Source organism: Mesitornis unicolor, unplaced genomic scaffold (assembly GCF_000695765.1).
Source record: "Mesitornis unicolor isolate BGI_N332 unplaced genomic scaffold, ASM69576v1 scaffold29472, whole genome shotgun sequence".
Lineage (NCBI taxonomy): Eukaryota > Metazoa > Chordata > Aves > Mesitornithiformes > Mesitornithidae > Mesitornis > Mesitornis unicolor.
In genome coordinates this window covers 15,184-26,990 of record NW_010171846.1, presented here as the reverse complement: position 1 = coordinate 26,990, position 11,807 = coordinate 15,184, and the positions used below count along the sequence as shown (strand labels likewise).

General features: G+C 45.7%; 1 protein-coding gene across 1 annotated transcript in view; it reads left to right on the top strand.

The window, feature by feature from the left end:
• Window positions 1-807: 807 nt before the first annotated feature.
• Window positions 808-11,807, top strand: part of EIF4E2 (eukaryotic translation initiation factor 4E family member 2) — a gene marked incomplete at its 5' end in the record, with an annotated part of 18,079 nt that continues 7,079 nt past the window's right edge. Inside the window, 5 exons of the mRNA XM_010180166.1 lie at window positions 808-922; window positions 2,230-2,364; window positions 4,770-4,874; window positions 7,716-7,868; window positions 7,957-8,093. Of these exons, the coding sequence (XP_010178468.1) occupies window positions 808-922; window positions 2,230-2,364; window positions 4,770-4,874; window positions 7,716-7,868; window positions 7,957-8,093 (645 nt within the window). The remainder of the gene's footprint in view (window positions 923-2,229; window positions 2,365-4,769; window positions 4,875-7,715; window positions 7,869-7,956; window positions 8,094-11,807) is intronic.

Below are 11,807 nucleotides of genomic sequence, written 5' to 3'. Positions count from 1 at the left end.
CGGCCTTCCCTGATCCCCTCCACGGCTGTGAGGGGCTGCGTGGCCCCGCTCCCTGCCGGAGGCTTGCCGTCGCCGCCGCCTCGGCGCTGGTCGGGCGAGACGCGATGAGTCATGGGGCCGCACAGCTCCGTTCCTCACCCCCGAGCCCGGCCCGGCTCGGCCCTGCTCGGGTGCTGCTGCCTGGCCCTGAGGGGGTGCGGGCCCGAGGGGTGGGGACAGCGGTCTGTGGGCACAAGGCTCTGCTCGGGCGGGGCGTCCCTCACCGTTGGGCGGGCCGGCCGGGGAGTCGTGGGCTGCCTTTTGGCTCCGCTTTTCCCTCATCTTTCCCGATTCTTTGCAGGGAATGGGGCGGGCGGAGAAACCTGTGAGGTGCTGGGCGCTGGCGTGGTGTCTGCTCGCCTGAGGCGCTGCCCTTGCTGTACTTAGGGGCGTGGGGAGCTGTGTGGGAGAGAGTCAGCGATGTTACAGTGACAGGTCTTCGTGTTTGCCTCCTGAGTAGTTAGGAACCCCAACAAGTAGCTGGGGTTTTCTGTGGCAGATCAGTATCTAGTACGAACTGCTTGAGTTTGTTCTAAAAAGGTATTTTGTTGCTCTATCTGCTTACAAGTGTGAGCTTGTGGTGCCTGTGATTGGCTCTGGGCATGCAAAGCAGTAGTTGTTTTTATTGTGTGGATTGTCAAGCGTAGATTTGCAAATGCTGATGGCCCTTGCACCACAGAGAAGCTTAAAAGGAGAGACAACTGGGGCTTGGTGTGAAACCTCTCAACTGCGAGATGTAAGACTCCCTTTATTCTTTTTCTTTGTCAGATTGAAAGATGATGATAGTGGAGACCATGACCAGAATGAGGAAAATAACACACAGAAAGACAGTGAGAAGGAAAAGAACGATCGAGAGAAACCACAGAGTACAACCAAGAGGAAGGTAAAGTGCTGGCACCTGCACTCCATTGCTAGGGCATGGTGTGGGGATGCTTGAGAGTCAGTCCTGAGTGCAGGGGTAAGGAAAATATGTTGTGGTGGGCTGTGGTTGCTTAATGTGCTGTTACTGTTGTAATGAAGACAGGCTACATTAGCCTTTAGATAATTTGACCTGGCTTTTGGACGTATATGATCTGAGGGCTGAATGTTGCCTTCACAAATGCAGCTACTGCTCTGCCAGGCTTTTCAATAGAAATTAGAAATAAAGCTTTATTTTCCCACAAAAATTTTTTGAGGAAGAGCAAGCAGGGGAAGGACTGACTGACAGGGGAGCAGTGCCTTGCAGTTGGTTTACCAGGCTGTGTTTGTGCCACTGTTGAAATAACCATGAAGATGGGGTCTCTGTGAGTGTCGGGTAGCCTAGTTAAGAAGGCATATATCAATCCTGGGTTTTAATCTTGCTTTTAGGAAAGCTGTTCTCTCTGAAGTAATGCAATCCTTATACACTTGCCATGCACAAGAGGAGAGTAAAGATTTAAGCCCTAGTTATTCTGGTAACAATATCAAATGGTAGAAGATGAGGGCTTTTGGGGACTTTTTTCTGTCAGCTTTGACTCTTAGATAATGGGTTCTCGTTAGCCTCTCCTGTGTTCATGTCTGTCTTTTTAATCAGAAATGGATGTTCTGGAAATCAAAAAATGATTGCTGGTCGCAGAAAGCCATGGGCTCTGCCAAAGCTGACACAACAAGTTCTAAGACAGACTAATCTTCCCAGCGTTTTAAGGTGTTGGTTGCTTCAGGGAGTTGGAGTTATAATTGCTCTTGAATCATGGTTTAGTATTAAAGTTTTTTATTCTTCCCTGAGGAGGAGAGTGTCTTTTTTTTTTTAAAATTCTGAATTTGAAAAACTTAAAACTCATGCATTGTCCTTCTTTAGTGTGTCTGTCTCTTTTCCTTTGAGATAGGAACAGTTAAGGACTAAAGGAAAATTTAGTAATACTGCCTCTGATAGTTATGAGGGATGCTGCTTTTTTGTATGTGACACTCTCCTGAGCTTAAGTTGTTGTTTCCTTAGCTGTCACCATGCTGCAAATTTCTAATATTCTTTGCAGTAGTCAGCTGCTGTAAGCCTAATGGTCCATTTCAGACAATTAACAGAGATGGTATTTTTGTGTAAAAATGAGGATCAGTTGTTTGTTTTATAGTCTGTGAGGGCAGGAGCATGTGGACTTCTGATGCTGTGAATGTAATTGCTCCTATTCCCCCTTTAGAGGAGGTTATAAGGGGTAAGCAAGCTTTTCTGTCCTGCAGGCTGTTGTCCCCGGGCCAGCTGAGCACCCCTTGCAGTATAATTACACCTTCTGGTACTCCAGACGAACCCCCGGGAGGCCCACCAGCTCGCAGAGTTATGAACAGAACATCAAACAGATCGGCACCTTTGCCTCCGTGAGTATATCCCTGTTGTTCTTGTGTCACTTGGGCATGACACCGTCGTCGTGGCTGGCTTGTTCCCTGCGTGCTCACTGTGTTCATGTGTAGGCTGTGCTCTTGTCTGGAATAGAGGAGAGTGAGTGATTTGCCATGACTTACATATGAGTTCTTGAATTACCTACAGCAGGGGACATTTTTCAGCAGTTTTCTGCCCTGTGCTAGACGTCTGTGCCTGCAGTAATGGTGGTAGCTGTAATAATAACAGAAAAGGAGAAGAACTCCCAGGTAGTTTAATCTGCCAGCTGGAGTAGAACCTGACAAGTAGACAAGAGAAGAAAGGATCAGCTTTTCTGGATGTAGGTATGAAGCAGAGGCTGTACAATGCAGCCCTTCTCCCTCATATTTCCACCACAAAGGTTGCTGGAGCAAACATCTGACACGCTGTACATACAAGCCAGTGGTGGCCTGTTGTCTGTTGCCTGTGTGGGAGTGATGACTGAGGTGCAGTTTGATCTTGCAGTGAGGTTCATTAAAAGGTGAACTGCTTTCCATTTCACCTTCCCTTCTTTCTGGTTGTTTATTCCTGGAATAAACTGAGCATATCCTGGAAAGGCTGTGTTGTGTTGCTGCACAATACTGGCAGCGTAAAGCTGTCATTAAGATCCCAAGATACATAAGCAAAAGATCTCCATTTTAGAGGCACCACATACAATACCATTCTCAAGGCTGGGAAGTCTGTTGGCTGCTTTCTTTTTAGTTATTTATTGTTGTTTTTTAATCTAATACTTTGTCCAGATTTCCCAGGATCCCCTGCAAATATTCATTCTGCACACTGGTGAATATCTTCCGTAATGTGAGAATTTGTAAAAATGTCTCTTTATCCCTTCTGGAGACTGCAAAAATATGCCTGTCCATGCATCTGGGTTGTGTTATTGCATCCACACAGGATATGAGTAGGAAGAATCGCTCAGCTTTTTGGATCATGAGTTGTTACTGCTCCTATTCCCCTGTGTGCGCAAGTACTTTTAGTTCAGTGAATGAAAAATGCAGCTGCTGCTTGATGATCTGGCAATAATTTCGATCTGTCTGTTAAATCAGTGTAGACTTAACATTGATTTTTAGCTCCTTAGAGGAAACAACATTCTGTTATCTGTTCCTTTCTGTAAAGAATTTGTGGTTGCTGTTGTAGGTTGGCAGTGCTAGAGTCCAGTTAGGATGGAGGGAGGCTGGTCAGCAGATCTGATAATATGTTTGAAGAGATTCAGAAATAATTGTCTGAGCCTAAATCTGGGTTTAGATTTATTCTTTGCTTTTCAGTAGAAAAGCTCTAGAAGCTTTTAAATGTTAACCACTAGAGGGCATATCCACTCGGTGTAAGAATTTAATTTCTGCACTTCATTTGGATGTGTCTGACAAAAATAGATTGCTTCTGACCCCACCTCAGTCTTGGTTCATAATTTTATCGGCTGTAAAAGCAAATTCCTGCATAGGTGGCAGAGGTCAGTGACTGGAGCCAAATTCCACACTCTGACCAAGTCGTTAAGGTCTCTGACGAAGCACTCGGGGTAGTGTCTGACCCCTCCAGCCTCCCCACTGATCTGCTTAACGGCTATTGTCTTACTGAGCAGGGTCCTCTTAGTCACTAATGTAATCTCTTCCACTGCCTTGTTTTGCTATAATGATCCAGCCTCTCTAAAATCCTTTCTCATCCAGAGAATCTCAAAGGATAAATGCGCTGTTTTGAAGAATTAGAAAAGATAATTCCCTTGCCTTCCGGACAGGTTGTCTGAAGCAGACACAGGGGTGCCAGAATGGAAACTGGTCAAAGGGAAGTAGTTGGTGTGTACCAAGACAGATTGTGAAAGGAAATAAGAGGTGTTTAAGTAAAAGCTCTGAATGGTGCCTTAAGATCTTAAACCAGCACCAGAACGTGTCATTTGTTTTAAAACCTGGATACAGTAAAATTAAAGAAAGAAAATGTCTCATTAGGAGGCTCCTGTAGTCTCTGCAATTGCAGAGAGCAGTGGTTAATGCAGGGCTAATGTGTGTATAGGGTAGAGAGGCTCAGCTGTAGCTGATGCACTTGATACAGATCCACTAATTGAAAGCTTGGGCAGTGGGATTTACAAGGTATGTTTGGAACTGATCTCCAGAGCAGATTTCTTCAGACAAACACCAAGTAACTTTGGAGGCACCTGTTGAATACTTCAGGTGGTTGTCTGTTAATGGCACAGTCAGAAACAGCCACCCAAGCTCTGATCCTACCTGGGCATCCTAATCAACACGCTTGTGGCAAGGAGGTAGAGCAGCAGAGGGGAAGGTGGCTCTGGCCAGCTGGTGTAGAAATGGAAGCCTGTTCCTGCAGGAATTTTGGCTGTGAACGGTTGAGCACCCTCACGGTGTGGCTCGTGTCGTTGCAGGTGGAGCAGTTCTGGCGGTTTTACAGTCACATGGTACGTCCTGGGGACCTGACGGGCCACAGTGACTTCCATCTTTTTAAAGAGGGCATCAAACCCATGTGGGAGGTGAGTTGGAGCTCTTGTTTCTGCCTTGGTATTTTCCCAGAGTGTTCTGGAGGGGGCCTTCTACAGCAAAGGGACTCTCGTCATTAAATGGCACTCCAGGCTTCTCTTTGGTACAGTCTTTTCTTCTGCATTTCCTGTAAACTTATCCTCAGAACTGTCCCAGGTAACCCAGCAGCCCTGTGACCTGTGGGCAAAGGAGAAGGAAGATGCAGAGAGTTGCTGACTGCACTTCCAAAAAGTCTGCAGAATCTGCGTTCAAAGGGTCTCTGGGCAATGTTGCCTGAAACCCAATGAGGGAGGGACCCCAACTGAGCTCTCTGCCTCCTAATGTGGACACTTGCTGTAGCGTGTTCCAGTGACAGCAGTGTGGGGTTTTCCTCTAGAAGGGTTGGACCTCTGCAAGTAGAACTCAACAAATCTTAAAAGAAACCAACCCTCCTTTTTCAGACAGGGAAGGAAGAGGTGCATGTGGTTAAAAGCCTACAGCTGTATGTATGTAGAGCTGAAGATGGAAAGAAGGCTTAGCCCTTCATTTGCCTTTTTTTTTGTTCAGGGCACTTAGTTCATTCCTATCCAAATCTGTTAAAAAGAGTAAGAAAAATCTTTGCCCAGCAAATCATTCTTCCAGTTCCTGGCCTGCTTCCAGCAATGACCAATCCCATTCGCAATATGAGGATTTTATGTGATGCTGTGAAGTACCTAATTATGCTGCTTGGTCCTGAGAAATATATATGTGACCCTAGTTGGCAATTATTTTAAGCAAGGTGTTTTATAGCCAGTTACTGCAAATACAATTTATATAAAGCGGTTAACCCTCTCCAGAGTCCTAGTGAGCTAGCTGCTCTGATAACGTGTCAACCAGAGTCCACAAGTTAATGATGCCAGAATTTCTATAAGGCATTTCCCTGTAGCCATTTTAAGATGGAGGTGGAGAGACTCCTTGGTTTTTAACTTCTAGCCCCACTCCTTTCTTGTATTTGTAGGATAGGACCTGAGATCTTGCTGCTGGCCTTCCCTTTGCTGCTTCCTTTGTAGGGCTTTGTTTCTGCTCCTTTCTCTTTCAAACTAATCCTTACTTACTGTCATTCTTGTAGGCACATGTATCTGTGTATGTAGTTCTCTGCGTATGTAGTTTTCTAAGTGAAGTCAGAAGCACTAAGCATAATGTTCCCTGGTGTTTTACTGGGCTGCAGATCGTTATTCTGGTAAAGGGAAATCAAATGCTTGACTGAACTGAAGCTTGTTTAACCTGAAAGAAAACTAACAATAACCATAAAACGCACAGTACAGCATCTGCCTCCCAATCTCTGTTGTCTTTCTAGCCTTGAACCTACTTAAACCACCTTTGATATATTTTGAGCAATACCATTTCCACTTCTGACCCCCGTTAGTCATTGTGGAAAGTTTGAGGAGTTAAACCCAACTCCGTGCATAAAGGCTGAAGCCCAGATGGCTTAATTCTTAGTGTGGTACTCACAGCTTGGAAAACAAGGACGCTAAATCAGAAAGTGATTTGCATCTCGTGGGAGTATGGCACATTCCTGGAATTTGTGTTGATTTGGATTCTTCACCTTGCATGTGGCTGCTGTCTTGCTTTGAGGTTTGTCCAGAGCTGATGTTCTCCCCTTTCAGCGCAGGCTTTAGTGCACTCCTGAAAACTGGGGAGCCTGGTGAATGCTGCTGTTGCGCTGGCACCTCCACGTTTGCTCAGGCTTGCTTCATGAGCACTGGCTGGCTCTGAGAGCACACCAATGTTTAGTTTTACCTGAGCTCCAGAGAAGCTTTAAAGCTAAAATAAAGTTAACTTTGTTTTGTTAAGAAGCATTGGACTGCCTTGCCTCGCATCTTTAAGGTGTCCCAGCTTGGCAGAGGGGATTGCTGGTAATTTGGCCAGGGGTGTCCTATGTTGTGCGGTCCCATCTGAATTATCCTTTGTTCTTCTCTGTTTCTGTCCTAGACCTGTCTTCCCTTTCCCTACCTAACTGCTGCCTCTCTGACTTGTTCCTACCTTTCTCTTTTATGGCTTTGGATGGGATTTGATCCTCTCTCACCTCATAGGAGATCCCAGCTACAGCCAGAGTGTTGTGTCCAGCGGAGGAGCTGCTGTTTGACATAGGTGTGCGTTCTGTGAAGCATAGAAGTCTGTAGCAATTCTCAGCTCTTTTTCAGGTGCAATATATGAAATCAGAATATTAAGGCAACAGACCGAGTACTTAGCATAATTTTTTACTTAACTCTCTCCTCTCATTTTGTATTATTGCCCTGGGTCACCACAGTCTGGGATAAGCACCCAGCTGTATGGTGTGTTAACACAACTTGTGAGCTCATTCCTGGAAGTGTGGAAGGAAACTGGTTTTTGACTTTTCACTTGCCTTTAACTATCGCTTTGCAAATTCCTCCCCTGACTTCCATGTTCTGTGATGAGGTATTTTTCCTGTTTTACAAGCAAAACTACATTTACAAGGGATTAGACAAAGGGGAAATAATTCTCTGTTTTAGGAATGGTTTGAGGGTCCTTGCCTCAGGTTCTGTGTGCAGATTGGTAGGCTAGCGGTAGTCTTTGCTAGTGGGATCAAAACTGCAGAGCTCAAGTCTTCAGTGCATAGAGCTTTGTCTGCAATGCTGAGAGTCATTGTTTCAAATACTTGGTATTCAAAGTAAGTGGTGTACCTCTGTCTGTTTGCATGGGGGAGAAGTGAAATGCTTTAGCTTGAGAATATCTCCCTTCTGTCCCTTGCCCCACACAATCAATAGCTGCTCCTGTCTGGGGCTCTGCTGTTTTGTGGGAAGCAGAAAAATAGCTAGAAGAAAACAAATTGATTTCTTGCTCCCTCTTCCTAGGACGACGCCAACAAAAATGGTGGTAAATGGATTATCCGTCTGCGGAAGGGCTTAGCATCGCGATGCTGGGAGAATCTCATTCTGGCAATGTTGGGAGAACAGTTTATGGTGGGGGAAGAAATCTGTGGGGCAGTCGTCTCTGTCCGATTCCAGGTAAGCGGTTCTGAGAGCTGGCATCTACTTGCATTTGGCAGGGCTACAAAAAGTGCCATCTGCTTACCCCTCGCATGCTATTTTGTAGGAGGATATTATCTCGATATGGAACAAGACAGCCAGCGACCAGGCCACAACAGCCCGGATACGTGACACGTTACGAAGAGTGCTCAACCTACCTCCCAACACCATCATGGAGTATAAAACACACACCGATAGCATCAAGTACGTGTGGTGGCAGGGGGAGGGCCTGCTGCTGCTTGCATGCGTGCGTGCTCGAGCAGTTTAATGCAGATCACCAGAATTGAGAGGAGTGCTCGTGCATGTTGGGGCTGTTCACTGAGAATAGTAACACAAACAGCAGCAATTGCTGCCAGCGCGCTTTGAAAGCCAAATATCTGTGTCATTATCGTGCTGTTGTTAGGGGCATTTGGTTCCAATAGTAAAACCTTATTTTTTTTTTTGAAGTGTATAGTCCAGGGCTTTGTTAGCAATCCAGCCAGCCTGACACCTGCAGATGGGCAGCACAGTGTGGGGCTGTGGCTTGATGTGTTCAAAGACAAGATTGCAGTGGGGTGGGGGGGGGACAAGATCATTTGAATAAATAGAGATTCTTGGGAATAAAGTGCGGAAGCTAACGGGGATTTATAGTGCCATTAGACTTATAAATGGTCTTGGGAAAGTGCTGTGTGAATTTACAGTGCTGTACAAATGATTTCTAATCATAATAAACGTCATATATTAAGTCTTCCAGGCCCTGGTGACAGAGGCTCTTTAACAAGACTAGAAGATCACAGTACACGGAGAGGACAGCTGTATTTTTAAATAAACCTATTATAGCTTACCATACCATGCCATTCAGGGTGACTTTTATTTCCCACAAAGTGATAAAAAATTGTATATATAGATATTGGAGGTAAATAATGTGACCTTTTTTTTTTCCTTAAGTGTATTATAAACCAATACACTGATTAGGTCATATTGGTTAAATTAACACTTGAAAAGGTGTACCTGGAAAAAGAAGCTGAACAAATTAGTTAGAACCTGATAGAGCAGTGAGCTTTCTAATCCATCTGGTAATCTGGGTGCAAGTACCTTTCATGACTTCCTTTCCATTGTGCTAGCTCGCTCTTTCCACAAAAGCACCCTTGTGCTGTCAGACGGTTTGGTGAGATCAGTCCTGGTTTTAGCAGAGAGCTACCTTCCTGTTGTGACCAATTTTGAGTATGGGTCCCTAGCAATAACTCATAGTTCTTGTTTAAACTGCCTGGAGGCATTGAGTGTTCCATATGGCCCTCCCTCCTGGGTGTGTGGGTGAGAGAAGGGAAGCAGAAATTATTATTATTAAGCTGATTTTCTTCCAGGCAGCTTTGGTTTCTGAAAGTTCCCACTTATGTTTTTGAAGTGTCGTATAGGCAGCTTTGGTTTCTGAAAGTTCCCACTTACGTTTTTGAATTGTCGTAATCACAATTTTGCCAGTAGCATTTCTCATGCACTCTTTGCCGGGAGAGGGCACTGTCTGCTCTCTGTCTGTGCTACGAGATAGCAAAGCGCTCCTGTGGGCACACAACAGGGTATTTCGTTCCTGGTCAGCAGTAGCGGTGATGATGATATCAGTGGTGGTGATGCAGCTTTGTGGTGGGGGGAGGGAGGTGTTTGACTTCTCTTGGTCTGTGGGGAAAGCTGTGTCCTGAGCCAACTGTCCAAAGCTGTGGTGGTGGTGGTTTGTGTAGCAAGTATGGAATGAAAATCATGTGGCCTTTCCCTTATAAGCTGTTGCCACCAGCATTTCCTAGGACAGAGAATGCTGCCATAGTGATGCTTGTAACTGCTCTTGCTCTGGTAGCTGTCGGTCCTTGAGTGATGGTGCATCCAGTGTCCTGGTTTTATTTCCCCACAACCATGTAACATGCTGTGCTCGCTGCCCTCTCTTCCTGCTTAGTATCAAAGTTTCATTTTGTGCTCCTGACGTATGGTGCAAAACGAGCGTGTCCAAGAATAACAGGTGCTTGAGGAACCCGGTTTAGCTCAGATTACAGCTGGGAGCCATTCTTAAACAGGGGTGGACTGGCTTGTCTTCCACTTGAACTCCTGTGGGCAGGAGGGACAGTCAGGAGTTGGTTTGATGTGCTAGTGGGGTGGATCTGAACAATTTACCTTCTGCCATGCAGAGTTTCATGAGAGCTCTTTTTTTTTCCATTGCCTTGAGCTGCAGCAGCGTGGTTGCAGTGCAGTCCAGCATCTCCTCCTAAGGGCACTGCTGTAAATTCAGAGCAGAGCCGCTTGTCAGTGGAGTTTCTGTGTAGTGATGTGTGGACCGATTTCTTGTGCCTTTCTTGCCTGGTACTTGTAGGCAGCGAGCGGCAGCAGCTGCAGAGAGGTGACAGTGCCTGCTTCAGTGACAGAGAAGAGCAGGACAGCCCCAGCTTTCAGTCTGTCTCTGTTTGGCTGTGCTTTATATCATTAAGGTTCTCGGTAATGAAGAATCTCTTGTGTAACTAGTTCCCTCCTCCATAAAGTCTGGCTCCTTTTCCTCACCCATCCATCAAGCCCTGTTGAAATACTGTCCGTCATGAATAAACTCCACTTATGCTGCGCATGTACCATGTGATTTATGACTCGGGAGGGCTTTCGAGCCAGCGCTCTGTATTCGCGCTCTGGCTGTGTTTTATGAAAGGCTCTAATGGAAGAGTGGTGCTGTAGGCTTTGTCAGGGCTGCCTTTCCAGGGGGGCTCGTGGCATTTTTCATTTGTATGGGCTGCATCTCTCCACTAGAGCTCTGCTCATGTGCGGGGTTTGATTGGCATTGATTGTGCTTCGGGAAAGGGAGCGCACTGAGCAAGAAAAGAGCAGGCGTTCCGCAAAACCTTGACTTTTAGGTAGTGAATTGACCTGGATTAGCTTTTGACACACTGTAAATGAACGCTTCTGTAGAAATTGCTAGTGTGCCCCTCGCTGTGGAACCCGTGTCCTGCGTTTCAGGTTTTATATATTCCTTTTGCGGTGATGCATTTCACATTAACTCATTTTTAGACACCATTTTTCATGAGGTGTCAGGGAGGCTGCAGCCCCCTTTGTTTCAGAAAGCGGTGGTGCTGCCAAGCTGCGTTTGAAAAGTATCTGTTGCTTCACAGCTATTCCAAGGAGCTGTTCTGCATTCTGTCCTCTCTGCTCTCAGTGGTGGGGCTTGTGCATTTAGCTAGATAAGCAGATCTCTCATTGCAATTTTCCTGTGTTTGTCCTTTCTCTTACTCGTGATATTGACAAGCTGCCTAAATCCCAGCGAGTGGAAGGGTCAGCCTAGTCTGTATTAATTTCCAATCTCGCTAGAAGAGCTAGAACAATCTCTCGGACTCTGCTTAATTCCAGGGGCTTTATAGTACCTTAGGCATTACAGTGCTGAGCACCTGAGAAGAACATACGTGACATTTTATGGGCTACCTTGTTTCAGTAGCTGGAGAGAAATCGCTTCTCTTTGTTCCCTCGGAGGTGCGCTTGGATTTAGTGAACCACTTAATAGGTTCTGTTCGTCAGCGTTGCTAGCCTTGGAGGTGACGTGGTCCAGCAGTGACAGGGGTTATGGACAGTGGCACTCCCCATGGTTTGGAATTAATAATTTAAAAAAACGACCTCTTACTTTTGCTGCCTTAGGAGGTGCGCTGTGTTTTTTCTGAAAGCAGAATATTGCTGGCCACGTCTCAACGAGGCCACTGAAAATATTCAGATATCTGTAGTGAGTGAACTGCAGTGGACAGGGGGTGGAGGAGAAGTGATTGCTGCAAAGTTTGATTTTTCTTTTTCATTTTGTTTTGAACATTGCAATGTGAAGTGCTTGACTGTCCTGTAAACACCTTTACCCTGCCTGGGGTTATCAGCTTTTCTTTTCTATACCGATAACTGTGTGGTCAGGAACCATCACTTGTGTTGAGAGCTCCCACC